At 42.3% G+C, this 24,657-nt stretch overlaps 2 protein-coding genes across 7 annotated transcripts; both read left to right on the forward strand.

Annotated features, from left to right (window-relative positions):
* Positions 1 to 5,647: 5,647 nt before the first annotated feature.
* LOC139282376 (keratin, type I cytoskeletal 18-like) lies at positions 5,648 to 9,320 on the forward strand. Of its 2 annotated transcripts, none has more exons than XM_070902059.1 (7): positions 5,648 to 6,172; positions 7,540 to 7,622; positions 7,860 to 8,016; positions 8,113 to 8,277; positions 8,373 to 8,498; positions 8,641 to 8,904; positions 9,051 to 9,320. In XM_070902059.1, the coding sequence occupies exons 1-6, from the start codon at positions 5,708 to 5,710 to the stop codon at positions 8,863 to 8,865; spliced, it is 1,221 nt and encodes a 406-aa protein (XP_070758160.1). In that variant the 5' UTR covers positions 5,648 to 5,707; the 3' UTR covers positions 8,866 to 8,904; positions 9,051 to 9,320. The 2 variants fall into 2 exon arrangements, with proteins under 2 accessions (XP_070758160.1, XP_070758159.1); XM_070902058.1 differs by having other exon boundaries at positions 8,641 to 8,861.
* A 2,251-nt stretch (positions 9,321 to 11,571) lies between these two features.
* Positions 11,572 to 23,884, forward strand: eif4ba (eukaryotic translation initiation factor 4Ba). Of its 5 annotated transcripts, none has more exons than XM_070902600.1 (15): positions 11,572 to 11,602; positions 13,603 to 13,743; positions 16,277 to 16,482; positions 17,339 to 17,455; positions 17,687 to 17,741; positions 17,905 to 18,048; positions 18,444 to 18,575; positions 18,813 to 18,989; positions 19,169 to 19,457; positions 19,777 to 19,865; positions 20,259 to 20,520; positions 20,663 to 20,700; positions 21,758 to 21,887; positions 22,408 to 22,480; positions 22,750 to 23,884. In XM_070902600.1, the coding sequence occupies exons 1-15, from the start codon at positions 11,590 to 11,592 to the stop codon at positions 22,825 to 22,827; spliced, it is 1,944 nt and encodes a 647-aa protein (XP_070758701.1). In that variant the 5' UTR covers positions 11,572 to 11,589; the 3' UTR covers positions 22,828 to 23,884. The 5 variants fall into 5 exon arrangements, with proteins under 5 accessions (XP_070758701.1, XP_070758702.1, XP_070758703.1 ...); XM_070902601.1 differs by having other exon boundaries at positions 19,172 to 19,457; XM_070902602.1 differs by lacking the exon at positions 22,408 to 22,480.
* Positions 23,885 to 24,657: the final 773 nt, after the last annotated feature.

A 24,657-nucleotide genomic window follows, 5' to 3' on the forward strand; every position in this document is an offset into this window, starting at 1 on the left:
GTTCACAGAGGGAGTCTGTAGCACTGAGGTGGTGTGAGAGGAAAGACTCTGCAGACGGAAGGAGAGTCAGGCAGATAGACCCTCCCTGGTCCCCAGTGCTATTTATCAGAGCAGGGGAGGGACCCTGCTGAGGTGCGATTGGCTGGTGTCCTCAGCAGGGGAGTGAAGGATGGGGGGGGGTGTCAGGGAAGAAAATCGCATCATGTTACACATTTACAGCACACAAAGTGTGTTGGAGAGAGCACAAGAATTACATAATAGTCAGTGTGCCAGTTTCTATAAAACTACTTCTGAAACACTGGAGGACTCTTTTAGACGTTTATGAAATGGCAGTTTCCATACCTGAAACATTACTTTATCACAGTGACAAACAATTCCCCGCTTATTTAGCATCCACAGAAAGATACTGTACTAAGCAGAGTCGACATCTTTGTTGTATCCTGTGTACACACACACACACACACACGCAACACCAGAATATGAAGTCAAACCTTGGGTATAATGAACAGGCACACAATTTTATGACCTCCTCTTCTACTTTACAACAGTTCTCATAGACGTGATATATTGCAAAGTAAATTGTGGTTGCCCAGTGTGATGTGCTTTATGTGTTTGTGGGCAGTGACTCTATGCCTCATAATTGTGGGAGAATCAGATTTACCCACTGACTATTTTCCACTGTCTATATGACTTACAGTGTTTTTAGCAGGTATGTTGTAACAAATCCTTGCATGAAACACACACATGAAAAAAAAGGCAAGTAAATCTCATCTAAAACTTAAAAGTAAAAGCCTGTGTTGTTTAAAGTCTGCACATTGCATAATTATAAGGTGCAGTATGCCGGATGTTTCCTTTATCAGCTATGATCAATGGACCAAACCAGCAATGCGCACACACACACACACACACTCTGTGACAAGGACTATTGATGAACATTCCTTCTATATCAGCCAGGTGAGGAGCAAACAGAGTGTGTCTTTTTATTTTACTCTGAACCCCACCTTAGTCTTAAATAGCTTTAACCACCCATAAAAATACTGAGACAGCACATCACAGACAGACAGACAGACAGATAGACAGATAGATAGATAGATAGATAGATAGATAGATAGATAGATAGATAGATAGATAGATAGATAGATAGATAGATAGATAGATGACTGTTGCCCATTTTGTACCAGAATAAACCCCTTGCTCCCTCACCACACCCTAGTTCTTTTGTTTTCAAGGTTTTATTTGCTTATGAAAAAAAAAAACTATTCGCCAGCTAATGAAAACAGCCGAATCCCAAGGTACCGTGCTGTGTGGAAACTAAAGGGGGCACATGTTGTGGAAAGTACATCTTAACAACCTGAAAGGGACTTCCAGGCTTTGGACCAATCAAAAAATGCATGTTCTGCTTGGCTCGTCTCAAACAGTGACGTGACTCTTCACAATGGGTCCGCTGTGCTAAACTTGGAGGCAACCATATATGTGCAAGTCAACCAGTTTTTGTTGCTTAAGTCGGCCTCTCTGAACAAATACACCAACCGCTGAACAGAGCTGTATTTATTTCATGTTTGATGACTTAAACATCCAGATAAGATAATCCCTCATTCTTTCTGCGTGAGGAAAGTAAGACGCTGATTTAAGACGCTAACCCTCCGACCTTAAGTCTCTTAAGAGGCCAGTGATGTTTTGGTTTGTATGAAGCTGCTATATGACACATCAAGTCAGGAATGTGCTGAGGGAGACACGTACATGCTACAAGACAAGAGGAGGGGTGGGGAGAAGATGAGCAAGTGGAGGGATATGAGAAGACAATTAGCAAAGATAAGAAACAAACCTATTTCACAACGACTGACAGATTGACTTAGACGTTCAGTAAGAATGGGGTGGGATCCATGATGGTCTACAGTAATCTCAAGCAGGCTGAAGGCTACAGCAAAAGTGATGACTTCACACCTGCATCTCTACATTATCATATGGTTATGATGAACATGATGCATGCAGAGCTTTATGAATAATATACAAAAGGCTAAAATTAAGGGAAAACTAGTAAACAATAGAACAGGGAAATGCAGAAGAAATGCCATAAAAGCCTTTCTGTAAGAATGTATTTTAAGAAGTGATGCCATTGGTTTCAGCTTTGGACTTTGTAGTGTTCAGGAAGACCCTGCCAAGCCCTCAAAAGTATCAGCAAAATCAGTTATAAAACGGACTTCCTGCTTCGCCATGTGATGCCTGTTCAAACAGAGATCCTCCCACACAGACATTAAGGAAACACAGAGGTATGGTGCATGAAGTTAAACAATGGTAATACACATGTAAACATTGTAACAAGTCTGGGAGGAAGGTACAAAACATGCAATTACGTGTGGACAGACTCTTCTCTTCACGTTTGTTTGCTTTGAGACTCATGCCCCCTAGTGACTGACAGATGGAAGTGTATGTTTTCAGCCCAGGAAATTCCACAGGAGTGGCATGATCTGGTCATCACTATTTCTCATTGATCATGTGCTAATCTACTTCATGAAACACGATCCATACTAGAGGATGATGCTGAAGTTTTAGCTCTGGCTCTGGAGATGGCAGTATTAGTCTGTCCATTCACCACTTTAGTCCAGACGGAAATATCTCAGCAACTATTGTATGGATTGCCAGGATATTTGCTACAGACATTCATAGTCCCCATGGATGACTTTGGTGATCACCTGATGTTTCCTTTACTGCCACCATGAGGTTGACTTCCAATTCTGAGTGAAAAATCTTGTCAGCTATTGGATGTATTGCCATTAAATTTGCAACAGCTATCCGAGGTCCCTAGAGAATAAATTCAAATGAAAATGTCAGTTTTGCCAAAATGACCAAATACCTTTTTTATGTAACAAAGATGTCAGAAGATACTGTATGAAAGTTGTTTAGCTTTTCCTCACACATATATTTGTGTAACTTTATTATTCTAAAAAGATAAACCTGACATTTACTTCATACAGACAGTCTATGGTGTGGTGTAAGTTACTCTTTTAAGATACAGTTTTACTTCCTTAAATGAAACTAATCATTTGTGTCCACATGATGAAATGGGAGTATAGGTGACTCTCCACCAGCAGCTCTATCTCATTTTTATGTCTTCCTGTGAAATGTTTTTGCGCTAGAAATGGACATGACATCTCACGGAGAAAATGTCTCTTAGTCGACACATTTCTCTAACCTCTGATGTGTGACCCTTACGCTTTGCCGACGGTCCCGGCAATAAAACTGGAATACAGATATGTATTAAAAAGATAAACAAATTGCCTCTATTGGTTCCATTTTGAGCATCGTGGGTGAGTCAGTGAGGGAGTGATCAAGAGAGGAAGGGAGGATGTAAGGAAGCGAGCGTGTAAGAGTGCATCACACTCACATGCGTTTCCACATTCCTTCTTGCATCTGTTACACACTGCTCACAATCAAATGCTAAACATGCATATGCATCTATGCAAATACACATTTTAGACTTTGTATATAAGCCTGTGAGAGCACTCATTCTGCACTGTAGCTGAGTGAAAGGAAACAAGAAAGAGGGAGGGAAGTGAAGTTCATTCAAGGCCACGCTAGGCTGAACGCAGTAATAATCTGACAGTTGTCCAAGATTTGTGAAGCACATAAACTCTTGTGGTAGTTTCCAGATTCCTGCTGTGTGTTACTATGACTCACAGACTCCAGCTTCTCCTCTTTTCGTCATCTTTTTTACTGTCTTATCTGTGGAAGAGGAGTGCAGTTCAGATTCAGATTATTGCATGTGGGGAGATAAAATCTGGAGAGTTATCATTCAAAAAAAAAACCTATTGGTCAAGGTACTTCCCTGTTTCTATGTGTTTGTTTCTGGTTTGCTTTTGGGCCCTGGCGGGCGAGGCAAAATGTTGCCAACACACATTCAAACAAATAAGACAGCGTGAGTCATGCTGATTTAATTTATTGTTCCTCTTTCTATCTGCCAGTCCTCGCCACATCATCAGTGGGGGGGGGGTTTCTCTTTTTCTTTGCTTTTTGCTACTCTATGCTATTCTGTTTTTTTGTCCTCCTTATTGAGTATTATCAAAAGAGATTAAGGGCTGGTATGAAGTGTGAGAAACACTGAAACTCGATCAACCATGAAGGTGAGGTAAGACCAGGAAAGAAAAGAACTAGGTTGTATGAAGCTCAGGAGGGTGTTAGAGCCTTTGCCAGCTTCCCTGGGGGTGGTTCACTTGGTTTTGTTATCCAGTTCTTTGTGAAAATCCTCTTGGACCACAATTTTAGCCTCAGTTAAACCTATATGAACCTTTCCAAAGCCATGCTAGAACACTGCGTATTGCAGCTTGGTTTTTGGGAAAATTATGCAGTTTCTTTCCTGTTTTTTGTGTTTTTATAGTTTCCTGCCAACTGTGTCCTAGTTCCTACAGGAGCAGTAAGCACGATGTCATTTAGATACAAAAAAAACACATCACACTTCCTTAAAATAACATTAATCTTGATTATATGTTGACCACTGTTTTGTAATTCTGTGTGTTTTTTTCCCTGTGGTTCACAAAGGATGAAAAGGAAAAAAGAGCAATCAAAGGCAGCTCTCATGACAGGGACCACAGATAAGGTTTCAAAGATAATTGTTCAAAATGCTCAACAGAACTGATTTGTGCAGATAATCGCCTGTGGTATGATTGGTGAATGAGGGCAGCTTTTCTTTCCCTTTGAATGTATTCTGAACAATGTGCTATTGGCTTACTTTCGTTCTTTATGCATCTCGTCTCTTCTCGGGTCTTCTGGTTATATTTTAAGCTCGAGTGTCCCTTTACATTATGGCAGGATTTAATACTGTTCACCCTATTATCTGTGTTGAAATGTGATTGTGATTGCAACTGTGTTTATCAGTAAATCAGTTCAGTTTTCTCTCGTGATATAGCTGTCTGGTTGTGGCTACTCTGATAAACAATTCAATGTCATGCTTAAGATATTTTCTCGTAATTAATTTAGCACTTTAAGAGTGTAAACCAGGAAACAAGTTGAAGCTATTTTAGCTACAACTAAAAGTATCAGTGCTGCAGCTTCTTTATCTCACTTTCAGTTCAGTCTAGATGGGAAAGTAGGCAGACATCAGTTTATTTTGGGGACTAACTGACCACAGACTTAGAAACTATGGTAAATGGTAGACATTATGCCTTTTATGGGCAAACCAAAGGAATTTGGTTGCATGCTTACAAAGTAAAGCTCATTCTGAAAAGAATATTCTACCCTTTAACTTTTTGTTTTAATTCTAATCCAGTTTTTTCATTTGAAGCGTGTACTTTACCCTGGACAACATGTTCATTACTGCTTTCTTTCCTTTGTTATGAACTGTGGTTTATGTGATCTCTGTAGTTCAGTCAAATAAACTGGCAAATAAATTGGCTCTGGATGATCAAATGTGAATGTTTGCAGAAAAAATGCCTCACGCATTTCCTTGGAGACAGAAAAAACATTGTCGGTTGAAAAAAGGGAACATGTGGGTGAATGAGAACATGAGAGAGCAGGGAGGGGGAGCAGGAAAGGAAGACTAGGGCGATGTTAAAGTGGGCAGGGTCTGAGAGACCAGCTGTGATTGAGGGAGAGAAGTAGGAGTATAAGTTCCCCGCTTCCAGCTGCCAGCGTCACTTTCTAAGCCGGCCAGCAGCGAACCTCCACATCTCATTTTTCACTTCATTCTCCTCCGTGCCTAAACTTCTCCAAAATGAGCTTCAGACAATCAATGCAGCAGATGCCTTCTTCCCACATCTCCATGACCCGCTCCACACCCCAGTACCGTTCTGCCAGTATTTATGGTGGTGCTGGTGGAAGGGGCAGCCGCATTTCCTCTGTCTCCACGTCTGCCCTGCGGTCTGGTGCCCCAATCACCTCTTCTTCCTCTGCCTTCAAGCTGAGCAGTGGAATGGGAGGTGGTATGGGCTCAGGTTTTGGTGGTGCCGGTGCATCTATGGCGGCTGGTGGTGGTGCCGGTGCTGGGATCATGGGCAATGAGAGGGGAGCCATGCAGAACCTGAATGACCGCCTGGCCAACTACCTGGAGACAGTGAGGAACCTGGAACAGGCCAACAAGGAGCTGGAGATGAAGATCATGGAGGCTCTGGAGAAGGGGGGGCCCGACATGAGAGACTACAGCAAGTATGAACCCATCATAGAAGACCTACGCAAACAGGTAAGCCTGACAAACGATAATGATCATTCAAATAAATGAAATGTTGTCTTAAACTGGGATGCTGTGGTTGTTGGTTGATGTCTTGATACAGCTAGGCGAGACAGACAGTGAGAAATGTGTGGGATATAAGTGTTTAAATGCTTTAGAAATCCATGACGGGGCCTCTAGCATGAGAATCAATGAGTACCATCACATGCACTCATTGTGTTTCAGATGTTACTGAACTTGCAGCAGTAAGTTTTATCAGCGTATTTATTCATCAAAAGCCTGATGATAAGAAGTCCAAAAAAGATTTATGCTGAGTCGGGCAGCGTATCCTTTGTAGGTTATCCAATTTCTTTCAGGAGAATGAAGGGTGTGGTTGCTAAGCTCCAACCCTCCCCCATAAAACCCGTTCATGCCACAAACTGGCCCAAACTTCCTGTGATGAATCACCAACACGCGGGTATCATCATGAGAGACAGACTGAGTAAGGCTCTCAAACATCCCTCACCAGACAAAAGCATTTCCAAATGGGTCCTGCTTGTAAATGGTGATTCTACGAGTATTCTCCAGCGTAGGAGGGCCTCAATGTGAAACAGATGTGTGGTAATGACACACACACAAAGGATCTCGGACTGCCAGCGTGAGTGCATGTGTGTGTGCGCACATAGCTGCGTGTGAGTGCACTGGTTGTATAACAATCAGCTCCAGTCAGCAGAGTCAAATGTCACATTCTTCTACAGACTCCAGATCTTCAATGTCACTGATGGATGGTGGCACTGTGTTTTTTTCCCCCAACACATAAAGGGACAAGTATTTCCTCTGAGACACATAAGAAACTCACAAACACACTCACACACAAAGGAATTTACAATCTCTGCACACATAAACACATACAGTGATATATACAAAGAAAATGACACAGACAGTGCAGCTGGGCGAAAATTGGAGAGAAGAAAAATCTCTCTTCAGACAGGAAACCCATTTTTTCCAACAATGCTAAAACAAACCAGATTCTGTTTTGGCACAGGAACATTCCCTCTTCCTGTTCTTCAGTTTGTGGTTCCTCTTTTCGCTGAATGTTACTATGGATTCAACCATGTTGTGGCTCTAGCGTGTAATCTGACTCTGGGGCTTATTGTTACATAACGGGAAATAGTGATTCAAATCATATGTTTGATTCTGCAGCTGTGTGAAACATTGCTCCCTCATAGCACACAATGATTGGAGCAGACCACCAAGTTCTGCATTGAATAAAGAGGCTTCTGTGTCTAACCAGCAAAACTAGGAAAACAATTAAACAAACTAACATTTTTTTACACCCACGGGTCCAAAAATCTCAGCTGATAAAAGTCACTATGTCATAAATTCTTTCTTCTGTCCAGATCTTCGATAAGGTTGCGGAGAACGCCCGTTTTGTGCTCCAGATCGACAATGCCCGTCTTGCTGCTGACGACTTCAAAGTAAAGTATGTTGTTTTAGATTTCACCTCAGAGTTATTTATGTTGTTTTATATATTAAGCTTATTTGAAAGAGGCACATCTACGCTTACACATCCTGTTCAAAGGCAGAGACAAAAGTTATAGACTTTGCAAATGGAAGTCCGTGCAGAGTTTGTTTGCATGTGGTCTAATATCTTGAATAAAACTTTATACTGTACAGCACAGTGTAAATAGGAGCTGTTTGTGTCCGTGCACTCCTACAGGTTCGACAATGAGATGGCAATCCGCCAGTCTGTGGAGGCTGACATTGCCGGGCTGAAGAGAGTCATAGATGACACCAACATGACCAGGATGAACATCGAGAGTGAGATTGAAGCCGTGAGGGAGGAGCTCATCTTCCTAAAGAAGAACCATGAGAATGTGAGTTAATCGTCGCACTTCACTATCTTGGAGCAGTGGCTCACAAGTTATAGGGCTTGAATGTTTTTGTTAATTTCTCTCTTTTGTGTCCTATAGGAGGTGATGGAGCTGAGGAATCAGATCTCCCAGTCGGGCGTGCAAGTGGACGTCGACGCTCCCAAAGGTCACGACCTGGCCCAGATCATGGAGGACATGAGGGGAAATTATGAGAAGATTGCCGTGAAGAATGCAGAGGACCTCAAACGATGGCATGAAAATCAGGTGATGCAGTGTAAACAAGGGTTATCATTTATAAATACACTTACAGCAACTATCCTGTTTGTTGGCTAACACCCTTTCCCCTGTCTCCTTGGCAGATTGTGGATGTGCAGGCACAGGTTTCACAGAACACAGAAGCTCTCCAGGGAGCCCACATCGAGAAGAGTGACTTATCCAGACAGATCCAGACCCTGGAAATTGAACTTGCATCCCAACAGAGCTTAGTAAGCATGCATTTTATAGCCATATTTCCCAAATAATCTTTTCTACAAAGACTGTAACTTTCCCATGTTCTCCCAAATTAGACTTGCTTCCCTAAAATATCCTCAGCATGCTTTTGATTCCGCCTTTTCAATCCTTTATCAGAAAGCCTCCTTGGAGGACACATTACACAACACAGAGCTACGAAACAACATGGAAATGGAGAAGTACAACACCCTTATTATGCGTCTGGAGGAGGAGCTGACCAACTTGCGTGCAAACATCCAGCATCAGACCCAAGAGTATGAGACGCTGCTCAACATGAAGATGAAACTGGAGGCCGAGATTGCCACTTACAAGAGTCTGCTGGATGGTGGAGACTTCAAGTAAGAAAAAACAGATCGAGGCAAGGTGGTGGTGGTGGTGGAGGTGAATACTAAAATCCCTTGTTATCATGATTTGCATGGTCAAGTATAACTACACGGTGAAATGAGGCAGTAGTTCCAGTCAGCTCACATGACCCGTTCAACGTGAATGTTTTGAAAGTCAAATTGTTTCATTTGTGTTTTGTACAGGCTCCAGGACGCACTGGATGAGCTGGCGGCATCAAGCTAATTTGGAACAAAGAATCTGGGACCGTCCCAACAATGAAAGCAGAACAACCCACAACTATCCATTATGGGAAAAAAATTCCATGCTGGCTCCGTCAACTAAAGCCAATTTTGAACCAAGACCACATAGACCATAAAGGATTTAAGCAATTCTGAATAAAGGCATTCGATCAAACCACAGTGAAACAGACTATTTCCAAAGCAACCATTGTCTGAATAAAATGAATAAAACCATTTGTCACGGCTCTTGTGCATTTGTTATTGTTACATAATGTAAGAATGTGTTATGTTATGTTTTGTGATATGTTGTTGTCATATCAATTGCACTATCATAGCCCTCGCTCATTAACAAACATAGTTTAAAGGAATTACATGATTTTGATAGATAGATGATTGGATCATTTCTGTAGACAAAAGAAAGAAAGCTGCCTTGATTGAGGTTTGGCCACTAGGGGGCAGAAGAACTTCAAAATAAGCCAGTGGACACGCGGCCCTGAAATACTTAAACCTTTTACATCTGTTGTGGTGGTAACGTGCAAGCAAACAGGGCAATATTATTCTTCCATTAGTCATGTTTCTGGTCGAATGACAAATGTACAATATCAACTGGCCTTTTAGCTCTGGTTTGGTCTCAATCAGCTCCTCTTGTTTGTAGCTTTAAAACACTGGTTTATGATATGAAGAATGTAATTTTGTAATTTGAAATACAGAACAAATATTATATAACAAATAATATATCTTTGTCAGCTCCCCTTTAATACTCTCCTAAACTCAACACAATAATAATTGATTCCTTTTTATGTTGTTCTCATCCAGTTATTTAAAAAAGCATTCAGCACATAAACACAAATACTCGTCAGTGGAGGAAAGTAACTAAATACTCAAGTACTACTACAGTTTTCAGTATTTCCAAGTAATGCTACTTTATATTTACATTTCAGAGGAAAGTTTTATCTTTTTACTCTCACTGCATTCATTTGACAGCTGTAGTTACTAGTTTCCCAATAAAGATTTTACATAAAAACATATTAACTTATGAAATATGATGCATTGTCATAGATAAACTATGCAAGAGTACATACAGTCGTAGAATTAGCGTCACCTTTAGCAGCCACAACACTAAAATGCTGCTCACACGTTAACGCATTAGTCCAATAATATAATATATGGCGATATAACAGTGTGAAAGGGTGTCTTTAAAATAATTCATGTGCAAATATGCCTCAATACACACACACACCAAGGTCTGGGCTTGGCCTCGGAGGAATTTAAATCCTAAAATCAACAAAATACTTATTTGGCAACTGAGAGCTCTCAGTTGTTCAAGCAGTTCCCTAGTCTGACTCACCAGATGTGGGCTGTTAGGATAAGTTTGCCATTGGGCGACTATTTCAGTCGGCATTCTCCTCTCCTCCTGTTATATGAGTGTTACCATTTTGCAAGGGCACCGTCACGGCAAGGCGATTGTGATTGGTTTAAAAAAAGAGTGTTTTTTCTCCTATCCCAGATTGGTAATGGGTGGAGCCAGACCTTTCTCCAAGGCCTGGAGATCTGACTGGAGAGGTCTGGCTATGCATGACGAGCAGTTCCCCTAAGTTCGCGTTAATACATAAGATACTTCTGAACATGATAAAATTACATTTGAAAGTTTAGATTTTAGAAAATGTTGCCATAAACTCCTAAAGTTCTCAGAAAAAGATATATTTTCAAGCCGTGACAGCGTGGCTGATTTTCACCTCGTAAGTCTGTGTGTGGTGTTTATAGAGTCACAACCATGCAAGATGCAGTCACGAACCTTTACAGGTTTGTAGCTGAGATCAAAATGAAGGCAGAGTTCAAAGACGGGTGTAGTCCAAGCAAGGGCGCCTGAAGTAGGGGGGTAGGAAGTAAGGAAGGGCCCTGCCACTTTACACCCCTAGTCCACATTCATTTTTAGTCGCGGATCACTGTATCCCAGTATGTTAGTATGTGGGTGTGGTCCAACCCATGAGTAATGAGTAGACTACTCATGTAATAATGTAGTAATGACTACTGAGTAGGCCTACACATGAGTCTGTATGTCAACATGTTGATGGGCGTCACGGCTGGTGTGATCCCATTGCAAGATGGTCTCTAGTTGTATCTCCTTACAGTTTTGCTGTCAAACACCAAATAATATAACACTGGGACTTAAGTCTTGGGACTTACTTTAATCATTAATAATTCAATCGTTGACAATTTCACCACTCACTTTTAAAGCTGCATAGAGGTTTTTGGAAAAGTCCAAGGATTTGGAGACTGCTACAACAGAGAAACACATGAACCGTGAGAGTCACAGCTAACGCTAGTTCAGTGACAGATATGATAAAAAAAACTTAGTGAAAAGGAAATGTCAGCCACTGCAGCTGAGCAGATGTGGGAGAGCTAACAAGGGAGGAGACGGCCTCGTGAACGGCGATGCGCGCTCCCGATAATAAACCTCTGACGCCTTCATCCGGGAACTACTACGAACTCGCTCTCCAACATGGCGGCGTCAGGTGAGGTTTATGAGGGTGAACGATCTGGGTCGGTTGGGGGGATTTTCAGCGGGTTATACTTCGATTCAATCAAACAAATTAAGTTTAGGGATTGTCAATGCCTCGTGTTATTGATTCGCGTCGTTGTCCCGCGTGTATAAATAGGTTTGTCGGTTGTTTTGGCCCGGTAAAGAGGAAGGCGAATGAACGAAGCAACGACTTGCACAACCTGATTTTTTTAACCTACAGATTACATGCGGTATTTTCCTATAAAAATTGTTATTGCGATGTTTGGGTTGCCCGCGGTTGAGTACACACGGTATAACATGTACTGGACATTGTGTAACATGCAATGAAATGTTGCTAACTGCGTGCAGAGCTGGCACATTGTATGCTCGTAGCGGAGCTCGCCGTGGCGCTCAGAGCTGATAAGCATCGGGCGCAAGCGCGTTTCGTGGAGGAGGGGTTGGGCCGAGAAGTCCGGGCAGCCCGAGGAGTCTCCCCACGTGTGAAGCCTAGCTCCCTAGTATCGGTGTTTGATAAAACCGGACAGCTGGGCCGGTTGGGTCGCATCCTAAACACTTCCCTGGCAGCTTCACAACTTTGAGCCGTCCCATCCGGCCAGCCAAGTCTTGCTCCGATGATGGCGCACTTGGATCCTGGCGCTGCGACGTGCACTAGGCCCTAAAATCTAGCCTGCTAAGCAGGGATACTTCCACCATCAGCAGTCCTTTGCTGACTAAGCCGGCATAGGCATAAAGACAAAATCGACCTACGTAGATGGCAAGCAAACAACGTGCTTGTTTCGCTCAATAGTTAACTGTCGGCTGTTAATATGGTAGCCTGAGCAGATCTCAGCAACGTTACTGCCAAAAGTTAACGTTACGCAGCTCCTAGCTGGCTAATGCCACATTTCGTGCGGGGCGCTAGAAAGCTGCTAGACAGTCAGTATCGTATTTTGTGGTTTTAGAGGATATAAGCAGTCAAGGCCAGTTAGTTAGGCCTGTTAATTGTAAACAATGACTTGGCCTTATGTACTGGGAAAGAGTTGTAAACAGTCTGTTTCCCTCTGTATGTGTGTAGGTTTTGTAATGTGTGTAAAGAATGTCCTGACAGCTGGGATTTTCACAATAAAGCTCACAGCCTGCTTTGTCGCTGCCCTTTTTCTGCCTCAGACCAAAACAAACTAGACCTGCTCTATGAGATGAGCCATGTGAAGCAACTGGCTACTGTTTGCCGTTCAAACAGACATTAAGAGGAATGTTCTGCAATGGATACATGACACGCTGGTTCAGACTCCAGAAGATACATTCCTCGTAAATGCAGCAAACATGCAGCCCAGTGGTTTGAACATGTAACAATTATTGCACCTGTGTCTTGGTACTGGGCAAATGGTAGAGGCGAGCCTTTTCTGGCTTGCTGCACAGTGACAGTTGGACAAGCAGACCACTCCCTGTGTGTCTGTATTCCAATAGGAAAATAAGTCAATGTTTTTGTTATCACTCTCGCATTGCAGTCCCCTTATCTAGCTTGGCTGGACAACACAGTGTTTGTCTATGCAGAGATGCAGCTGTCCACATGAGGGGAGACACACACACACACAAGTCTTTTGAAAACCCAGATCGTTGTTGTGTTGGTGCTTTAAAGAATTAATCTTTCAGTGCTGAAACATTTCACTGCTTTAATGAATATATTTTGTAATACTTCAGTGAGTTGTTTGAAATAATAGCTGAAATCTAATATAACCTAGTGAAACCATACTGACATCACTGTTTTGACACTGTAGCCATATGTAGTTTTCCAAAGAAATGGGTTAATACATCAAATGAAGGTAAATTTGACCTTTTTATTTCTTTTTTGTAGATGTAAATCCTGTTTTTTTTTAATAAACCAAAGCATGGGTGTGGATAAAGACTTGATTGATGGACATCCACATGGGAAACGAACCCATGGCCTAGCATGTTTCTTCCATGGCTGACTATGTACTCCCTCCGTGTACTCTGCGTTCATCTCCCCTTTAGCTAAGAAGAAGAATAAGAAGGGGAAGACCCTCACTCTGACCGACTTCCTGGCAGAGGACAGTGGAGGCAGCAACGCAGCCCCCAGCTACCCGCCCAAAACCACTAGCTGGGCCGATGAGACTGACGACCTGGAGGGAGATGGTGAGCACACACTGAAATGCACACAGTCTTTATCTTGCATGTCTTGCATCTGTCTCACATTTTCCATCTTACATTAGTAAAATCAACATCATCTCTCTATTGCTCAGGTTGTCTCTTAGTTGAGAAATGAAAATGCGTTGAAGAATGCAGTCAAACTGGTATTGCCATCAACATTCACACCGGTGACAAATTAAAGGAAAAACCTTAATAGATGAGTGGAGAAACAACAAATGCAGATGCTTCCACACAGGTACACTGCATGGTGCAATTAACATCCAATTACGCTCTGTGGCATGTATAAAAATGCTGAGCAGGCCCAGTTGATTCTGATTTTGCATCAAGAGGAAAAGATCTAAGTGACTTTGAAAGAGAGTTCATTGGATGGCAGGAGCTTCAGTGACTAAAGTGACATCTGCATTTAGATCTATGGGAAAGACACAAGTAAATAGGATACCACATTGTGGTCGACGGCGTACAGTGATGCTTGTGCATTAGTATGATATGTAAGGAAAAAGAGAAGAGCAACTCTACCTCAGGTGACTGAGAATGTCAATGCAGGATGTGATCAGCAATAACAGTCCGTGTACAGTCACATAAAGAGGGATATAGTAGGGCTGCAGTGCATAAACACCTGGTCTACAGAGATAAAAAAAAAGTGGTATGAGTCATCCTTCACCATATTCTCGACAAGTGGGCAAGTGCATGTGTGGCGTACACCAAAAGAACGGTACAGGCCTGAATGCTTGACCCCTACAGTGCTGTGGGGGGAATTTTGATGGCATGGTTTGGGTCCATTTGTCCCCTTTAGAGGGAAGGATCACTGCAAATCAATACAAAGTTGTTCTGAGTGATCACCCTTATCCAGTGATGAAACATTTCGACTGATGGGAGTGGTCTCTTCCAAGATGACATCCATCTCCTACATCTATAGGGGGTCACTGAATGATTTGACAAGTATGAAAATGATGTGAATCACATGCTATGGCCCTCGCAGTCACCAGATTTCAACCTAATTGAACACCAATATGAGATTTTGGACCGATGTGCTAGACCGTGCTCTCTACCACCATCGTGAAAACACCAAATGAGGGAATATCTTTGGAAGAATGATGTTGATCCCTCCAGTAGAGTTCAGAGACAATGCCAAGGTGCATTGAAGCACTTCTGGCGGCATGTGGTGGCCCGACACCTTACTAAGACACAATGTTTGTTTTTCCTTTTGATTTGTCACCTGTCTGTCTGTGGTCTGACACTTGACAGAATGTAAAATGAGCAACTGCGTTTTTGTTTTACATGTAAATGTGTTGTGGCAAAGCAGCATTGGTCTTTTTTCAGATCTTATTAAGTTATACAGCAGTAAGAAAAGGTCAGGATTAGTTAACCATGTAGAGACGGCTTTACACCAGTTTTCCAGTGTGAATATCACAACACTGTCTGGGTTATACTTATATTTTCTTAGTGTCCACTATGCCCTTTTTAAATGCATGTTGCCTGAGATGGCCACCTTCAACCATGACACATAAGTTGTTCAATTAATAAAGTAATGAAATACTTCAAAATGACAACAAAACTGCTGCAGCTTACCATTAAACTGTTCCGCCTGCCTCGTTACAGTTTTCTTTCAGATGGTGTAATGCCATTGGACACGTTTGACCATAGAGGTTAAATGAATCCTCAAAACGCACACATTATCAACCACACAGGTTGATCTTGTTGGTCAAATACATTCAATGATTTTTCTATTATCAGCTATGAAGTATTGCTCTCTGGACAGAGTTTCTCATGCGCCCTGCCCGTTTTTCTTTGTGGCTTGTACAACTTCGTCATATCCCATAGCATGATGCCTCTACATGTGTTTTTGTCGACCTGAATCTCACAATCCTGATTCATGCTCTTATTGCACATTTCGTATTCTGCTGTTTCCTCTTTGCTAGAGCAATAGATCAAGTCACACATCACATGGTCACATGTAGTTGTCACATGAAGTGTAGCTACTTGCTTTACAGAAAGTCTTACAAAATGGTGCCATACAAGTGCTTACATCACATTTCTGGGTAGTTTCACTTAATATCTATATATATTTTATTCCTCTATCTGATGCAGGGTTTTTGGCCAGTATCAGACCTAATACTGATTATTGGCTTGTCAATATCTACCTCGCATAACAATAACACAATACGCATCCTAATAAATACACTTGTCTCAGAAAACTTAAATGTCTGCTGAACTAAAAGGGATTTTCAGTCAGCTGTAACTATTTGTCACACTGAGTCATTTTTGAATGGGAGTTTGGCATTTACTGTAGTGCCTCTTGTGTGTATTTGGATCGTGATATGTGTACTAATCCATATGTTTCCCCTAAGATTCATTGTTGTGAGTTTTTTTTTTTTTGCAATTTGCTTTTTTGCATGTGTCAGAATAGAAGAACTCCAGGATTTGAAGCATTCAGTATCAAAGAGAAAGTAATCGGGTTGTTGTCCAGTAACTGAAGGTTAGCTTTTGTTTGAAATTTTCCCTCTTCTCATCTCTCCAGTCTCGACTTCGTGGCACACGGAGGAGGATACATACCGGGCACCACCCATTGACCGCTCCATCCTGCCCACAGCGCCTCGCTCAGCTCGTGAACCCAATATTGACCGGTCCCGGCTGCCCCGCAGCCCACCTTACACGGCCTTCCTGGGCAACCTGCCCTATGATGTCACTGAGGACTCGATCAAAGACTTCTTCCGTGGCTTGGCAGTAGGTGTAGCCGGCAAACACGCATGCAGTGTGGGGCGTATAGCACATAGCACATGGTGGTTACAGCCACTGCAACTCTTTTTTTTGCAAGGCAACACAAACAGTGAAACTCAAGTGACAGTTTCAGTTGCAGTCTTTATCTGAAAATCTGGTCAAGCTAGTCAGTCTCGTCAATATTCAATTACATCTGTAATTGAAATCTTTATTTCTGAAGTATTTTGGTCCTCATTGACACACTGCCCTTTGGACGTCTGTAGTTTACATGCCGAAGGATGTGTATTTGTTTAGTAATAAAGAAGAGGACCCACAGGTCAACCTTGCTTCTTTGTTTTCCCTTTGTATCTATAGACAGACGTTTAAGAGGGTTCTAATGTTGCTCAACTGGTTTGTTCAATTTATAGTTTTTATGACAGTTTCCTGCAGCCAGGAAGAACAAGTTTTTACAGATAAGACCTTCCAAAAGCCAATCTGGTGAGAGTCCTGTTTCACTAACAGCAAAACAGAGTCATAAAACTCTTTCAAACAATTTAAATGTCTCATTCAGCACCATACCTTTAGGTAGACCTTGCAAGTCAACTAATATTAGCTTGGCTGATTTGTCAAAAAGTTAAACAGTGCAGGTAACTTTAGTGCAGTCCTGACCTGGGCATTTTTTATTTCAGGTTTGGGCAGAAATTGACATTCTCATCTGGCATTTCCTCCATCCCAAAGTCAACCCATTACTTCCATGTATTTTATTTGCATACTACTGTGTTTCTCCTGATCTTGTTTGGGTGAACTGTACACCCAGTTGCTGAGCCCAGATCCGTGCATTTTCTTGTTTCATATGTTACTCTGTCACTATCTTCGTTTCCAGATCAGTGCAGTGCGTCTGCCACGAGAGCCCAGTAACCCAGAGAGGCTGAAGGGCTTTGGTTATGCTGAATTTGATGATGTGGATTCCCTCCTGAGGGCCCTTAGTCTCAATGAAGAGGTGAGAGGATGCAACAGGAACTTTAACACCTGGAACTAAACTATCATATATGAGAATATGACTTTCCCCGTAGTTGTATTGCACAATACAATCTTGGGTTAGGATTTATTTGCACTGTATAAAATGACAAAGATCTATAGTTGTGCTAGAAATGACATGGTTTCTTTCTCTCATAAAAATGTATACGGGAAAATCACTAACTATTTGCCAACTGTTTGTTCATGCCAACAGAACCTGGGAAACCGAAGGATCCGTGTGGATATTGCAGACCAGTCTAATGATAAAGGTACGTGGCTAACTTTTTTTTTGATGTGACTTCTGGCCACTAGCATGCCATTGCTAGGCTCCTCTCTGCATTCATAGTCATTTAGCAGATGGGAGTATGTCCCTCAACCTTCATATTCTATAATTAAACTTAATATCTCCTCTTCTTTTTCGTCACACCTCAGAGAGAGACAGTGGACTTATGGGAGGCCGAGACAGGGGAAGGATGTCAGACATGGGTCCTGACAAGACAGACACTGACTGGAGGGCTCGGCCCAGTGCAGATGCCGACGATGGACCTCCTAGGAGAGATGATGCCTTTGGAGAGAGTGAGTCAGAATTGGCTTTGTTTGTGCTTCAATGTTCATACATTTCACACTTGATCCCAGGATAATTCTGTAATCAGTTTTTGAAAGAAGGGATCTATTTCTTAGATTGGGAATGACACCAGTGATACAAACTAGGATGAAACTGATACCACTTTCACGTCCTAGGAGAACAGTAGTTGGACCAATTTGGACCAAAACTAGCTATTCAAAAGTGTCCAAACTCAACGCCCATCTTTTCATTTGTAAAACAAGCTAAAGTGCTATTTATGTATTTTCTTTATTGAAAATGTTGACTAAAGATTACTGAATGTCTTCCATCCAAGATCTATTTGAGTCCGTCAGAACAACAGTTCATATGTGAATCATGCATCATTATTCTATTACAATTCTTGCAGGATCACGGGACCGCTATGAGTCGGATCGTTACAGAGATGGGCCACGGCGGGACAATGACCGCTATGACGGAGGAAGAGACCGCTACCGGGATCGGTATGACGACAGGGACCGCAGAGACTTCGATAGAGGAGGTTTGTCGTTGTGCTTGTGTGGACCTTGCTTTCCCATCCATGTGGCTGTATCTGCAGTTATTTGGCTTCCTGATCATAAAATATTCTTCAACATGGCCATCCTAATCAAATCATTGGCTTACATGACTCCTTACTTGCCCTGCTGGAACCTTGATTGGGCTTGAATATGCTTATCATACACGTGTATGCATTACTATACACACCTTTTACCAGTTTTCTCTCCTGCTATCCTTCTAGGTTTTGACTCTCGTGGTGGTGGTGGAGGAGGTCGTCGTGCCTTTGGCAGTGGCTTCCGCCGTGATTATGATGACAGTCGGGGTAGCAGTGATCGTTATGGAGACCGTGATCGTTATGGAGACCGGGATCGTTACGGAGACCGTGACGAGAGACGGGATGAGAGGCGTGAGGAGAGAGGTGAGTGTTCAATACATAAATACTACATTTGGTCAGCATTACGCAAATTGCAAATTATGTTGACACCTTTTTAATTAAGCTTGTTTGTTTTTTGTCAAAATATAGTGGAAGTTGACTGTGCTGACACCGTCTTAAGCCACACCACTCCATATTAATATTATCCTTTCCTGTTCTCACAGCAGCTCCTCAACAGAGACCCAAGTTAAACCTTAAGCCCCGTAGTGTACCCAAGGAGGAGGAGGCTAGCAGTGGCGGCGGCGGTGGCGGTAGTAGTGGTGGTGGTACTTCCCCAGCTGCGGCTCCCACCTCTGGCAGCAGGGCCTCATCCATCTTTGGCGCGGCCAAGCCAGTTGATACAGCAGCGAAGGAGAGGGAGGTGGAGGAGAGGCTGAAGAAGGAGGAAGAGCGCCTGCAGAGGCAACTGGAAGAGGACAAAGGCCGGGGACCTGAGAGAAAAATGCGAGACAGGTCAGGGGTTGACATGGATGGTTGTCACATAATTTTGATGAGTTGGTGGCAAGTCAATTTGTTATTTATTAGGCCCACTGTTTTAAAACATTATTATAAATAATATTATCCTGTTTTGGGAGGAGTTCATGTTATTTATGCTTGGAATTTTTTTGTAACTGTATATAGCTGCAGTAGTTCCTCATTATCTGCTTTAGCTTTGTTTGGCACACAGCAGTGTGTATCGCAAAAGCAAAGTTCGGCCCTATTCTCTGAACTGTCACTTTTTTCATCCCACTGGAATTTTCAAGCATGCGTAAGCTTTTTCTATTGTTTTCAGGGACCCAAGCTGGCGCACTGAGGAATCTCATACTGAGCGATCTCGCACAGGAAGTGAGTCTTCACAGCAAGGAAGCACTTCTGGAAGAGGTGAGATACCTCTTCAGTTCATTCGCGCTTCTGGGTGACCATATCTAATGTATCCAATTTTTTTGTCTCTTTTCTACATTACGCTTTCAATCAATACACCATTTTCATTGTAGGATCTTTTCTATCAGTCACATCGCAGTCATGCAACCCTGTAAACCATTAAAACTTCAGTCTGTAGTCTGTGAGATCAAACAGAAATCAAAGTTTTGATTTTTAGTACATTTTTATAGACCTTTTTATTGTCTCTCAAAAAGTACACCTTCTTAGTTTATAGTGTTAGAAAAATATACTTTAAACAAAAATGGCGAATATCTCAAGTGGTAAAAGCATTATAAATAATCCACAGTGATGTAAAGCAGTAAGAAACAACATGCTCCTCTTTTCATCTACCAGGGTCCCGGTGTCGAGATAGCGAGCGCTCTGGGGACAATGAGGTTTTCAGTGGGAGAGAAGGTGAGCCCACCTCCCCTGGGTCCTCCCCGCTGCCCCCCTCTACCGGCTCCTCCAAGGAGCCGCTGAAGGTGATGCCTGCACCTCCTCCCAAGGAGAACGTCTGGGCCAAGAGAAGTGCAGCCAGCACAGGCTCTAGCGATGGTGATGGACGACAGCCAGTCTCTCCTGTCTCCCCAAGTGGTTCAGCTCCTCCCAAGCTCAGGTGAGAACACAAGTGAGACTGTACGCTAGGGAGCCTTTCAGGAACATACTGTTCTGAAACAGCCATTTCAAAACAAGGGCTTTTCGAGCACAAATGATTGATCAAGTCATCTTTTCCCTGACTGTTCTTTCTTTCTCTTCAGCTCCCCAGGTTCTGCAGATGAAATGGGATCTGGAAAAGGTAAGGCTTACTGATGAGACCAAACTCAGTGTAGACTATGAATACAATTGAACAAACAAGTGAAGTGTGGCTCTCGCACACAACTTTAACAGGACAGGAGAAAATTGAAGAAGGAAGACATTCATGTAAACGACAAACATTTGCATACATCTGCAAAAGTGTGTGATAATGGAGACTTTGAATTTGAACTACACTCAAAGTCGACAGCCTGTGAGACTGAAGGGTATTACACACAAAACAGAAATGGTGGATGGATTAAAATGGGACAACTTTGCTGTTTTGCTGCTGAAATGTTGATATGGAAGTGGTTTCAAACTCTTGTGTGGTCCAGAAAAGGCTACTGAGGTTTGCATGAGACCAGGGATCTGGGGTTTTCAATTCATTTAGGCCATAAAAGGTAAAACAGAAAGTTAATTCCTTATGGTACATATGCAGTGTTATCACATGAGTTATCTTAGACAATCCCAGTGTTTTTTATCAAGGCTAGCTCACTTACATGAGGTGTAAGAGCTGCTGTTATCCTTACTTTTCACTTCGTAACTATCATAATGAACATATTTGGCAAAGCGAGAACGTGTCTGAGAGGAGCAGGTCATGAGCTCATCTTCCAGCTGAGAGTGTATTCATTGCAAAGGGAGCACAAAAATATGTCTTGCATTATTAGTCTGCGTTGTTCTACAAATAATTAAAGTGACGTACATGGTGCAGAATAATGTGCTAATGCGCCACAAAAAAAAAGAGAAATCTCAGGTTCAGACCCGTGCAATCAGGACAAATGTGATGACGTTGAATACCTACATTATCTGCAGTGCTGTATCAGAATAGGGCTTTTAACAATAGTCTTGTAAACCTTTGGCACAGTTTTCAAGCAAATATCAAATTTATAGCTAAGCTTGCATTGAAGCAGTTGTGCACCTCTCATTTGGCCCTACATCAGTGACTAACACTTCTTGAATCCAACCCAGTGGCTTTTAATGCTGCAGTGTGTTGTGAGTGTAGTCAACTGTACAGAGTCCACCAACCTCCCTTCACTCAACTGTCTGGCTTCTCCTTTAAGATGAGAACAAGGCTGAAGGTGTGCGTCGGGACCGGGGGCCCCCACGGGCAAGAGGGGGGCCTGCAGGGCCTGGAGCTGGGCGGGGCCGAGGAGAGGGGCCCAACAGAGACCGAAGAAAGGAGGCAGACAGGTCAGCCATCCAAAGCTAGCAACTCCAAAGTTCTTAATGAGAGAGGGAGGACATTTTCTGGGCATCTGTAAAGAGTGGCCTATGCTCAGTTACACAACTGATGACGCATTCATTGTTCCTAGTGTTGTGGACACCAGGAACACAAGGACACCAGGATTTCCGGTGTGCACATTTGATGCGTTACCTTTTCTACACCAAATGGTTCCAATCCCCTAAATGCAGCGCAGGACATAATCAATTTCAGCGCTAAAACATCAACAGTACAACTGAAATTTGGGACATTGCTGAATTTTATCTGATGTTTTTCTGAAAATGAGGACTGAGCACGGTGTGAACTAGGTGCCAGGCAGCTTGTAGATGCTAATTTTCAGATGGAAATTTAATGAAAATGAACATAATTTGTGCTCCTTTTTAGCTTTGTGTTAAACTGTGTGTTTGAGGATTCACAGCAAAGGGTCAACTTTCCAGCACTGAGCTCTGCTGATAAAATTTAAAACCTCAGTGTTCATTCTGATTGTAGAAAGGATAACAGAAGAGACCGAGACTCCAGACCACCCCCAGAGCCAAAGAAATTTGAAGAAACCCCAACCCCCGTAAGTCCTTCACTGCCAAGGTTTAGCCAGACTTTGTCACCCAAATTATTCTTTAAAGGGTTTCCCTAAAGCCTCCACCATACATTAGCTTTTAAAAGTGGATTTACAGTGGATAAATAGCCCATCATCAGTCATAAAATAGTTGTCCCTAATGTTTCATGCTCCTTGAGAAAGTTGACATCTTTTCTCTTGTATACGCTACATTCGTTTAGCATCCAAAGCTTCCTGTACTGATCCAGGTTCTGTTTTTTTGTTTTGCCTTTTTTCAGAAGTTCAGCTCAGCCAGTAAGTACGCCGCTTTGCTAATGGACGGAGACCAAGGAGACGACGCAGAGGACGTAGAATAGAGAGAGAATAACAAGACGAGGCCTGAAAGCGCAAGAAGAGGAGAAAACGCCGAATGCAGAAAAAAAATAATCTCACATATCTTACGAAAAAAAAACTCCTCACATGGAAGAGGCTCCTGGGAGGACATTACTCCCTCCCTTATTTCCTCCTACAAACCTGTCCTTTACTTTCAAATACACCCACCCACCCACCCACCCATCCTCCCTCCCCTGACCCACCTTCAGGACTATTCAGCTTCTAAAGAATAGTCACATACTGGACTTGTTTTAAATGGAAAAAAGGAGTAGCTGACACATGGAAAAGTGATGGATAACATTGAATTAATTGTAATAAATAAATGGAAAAAGTGGGGAAAAAAATGAATTTGTACATTTGTGGATCACAGGTTTGGTGAGGTTGGATTATATGACTGAAGATGTTGTTTAATGCAACCTTTTTTCTTTTCAACTTTTGACTCATTGACTTGTTTAATTGCTAAATCAAATGTATAACTATTCATGAGAAGCCCTTTTTATTCATTAGAAAATCATTTGATATAGAATTATTTTAAACTAATCTCTTGAATCAAATTTTATTTATGAAAATTAGTCAAGAAAATCCTGTCTTCCAACACTTAACAGTCACAAATGTTGACCGGTTACTAATTTCAGAAATGTTTTTCAATCATGTGTGCAGCGTTCAACAAATCATCGATTGAATTGGTTCTCAGCTGATTCCCCCCAGTATTAGAGAAGACTGCGTAGTACGTAGACTACAGTGCTGCAGGAGCGACCTTATAAGTGCCATTACTATCAACCCCAATCCTTGTACAGATGTCTCTCTCTTTCTATACCTTCTGATGAAATAATCAAATCAATTAAAGGCTCATGGTGGTCGTTTCCAGCCATCTTAAAGATTCTCTGCAGCTGTCTAAATCATTCACTCTTCCTGAAGTGAGGAATACAAATATTTGGGGAAAGTCTGGAGTTGCCTCTGGTAGGGTGTGAGCATTTGCATGAGATTACATGATGCTGTCTTCCAATTTGCAATAAATTGGAGTCATTATGTACATTCAAATAGTATGTGGTCATTGTATATGTATGCATGACTGGAGAGATTCAGACCAAGGGTTAAAAAATTCCTTGTTGAAGTGTGTAAACTACACGTTAAAAGCTGAGTGTGTGCTTGTCTCTAATAGTTAAAAGTTTAGACAAGCCAAATTGTCGAGCAGCTCCTCTTTGTTGCCTCTATTAACCTGACTAGGCCCTACACACTTGTGACAGCATGGCATTTTAAATTAACCATGAAACCAGTGTCTGTTGCGGGATGACGAGTTGCATCATCAAACGCATCACTTTAATGTGCAACAACAGCAGAGTGTTTTCCTCTGCTTACTGTTCTCCTGGTGTGGTCTGTGAGGCAGACGATTTCCACAGTATTTCTTCAGTCTCAACCCCCTGCTGAGGGCCGGACTCCTGGTGGCAGCTGGTTAGGATCCTGCTGAGCTTCACATCACACACACACACACACACACAGGGCACACACACACACACACACACACACAGGGCACACACTTTGCTGTAAGATAGGACTCCTCTAGACCCCTCAGGCCACTCTTTTCAATGGACATCAGCATACTGTGTGGGAATGGTTCCTGGTAGCTAATATAGATTCATTTTAGGTGTTTCATGTGTCATGAAATAATTGCACTCATGAAGGAGTTTGTGTATGTTGAAGCACAGTGATCGCACATGAGAGTTCAATACCTGGAACGAACAAACTGCTCCTGTGTCCCATGCACATTTGTTTTAGAGTATATAGTTTATATTAAAGTGGCCACTCGGGGAGCT

This window comes from Enoplosus armatus, chromosome 3 (assembly GCF_043641665.1).
Source record: "Enoplosus armatus isolate fEnoArm2 chromosome 3, fEnoArm2.hap1, whole genome shotgun sequence".
Classification (NCBI taxonomy): Eukaryota; Metazoa; Chordata; class Actinopteri; order Centrarchiformes; family Enoplosidae; genus Enoplosus; species Enoplosus armatus.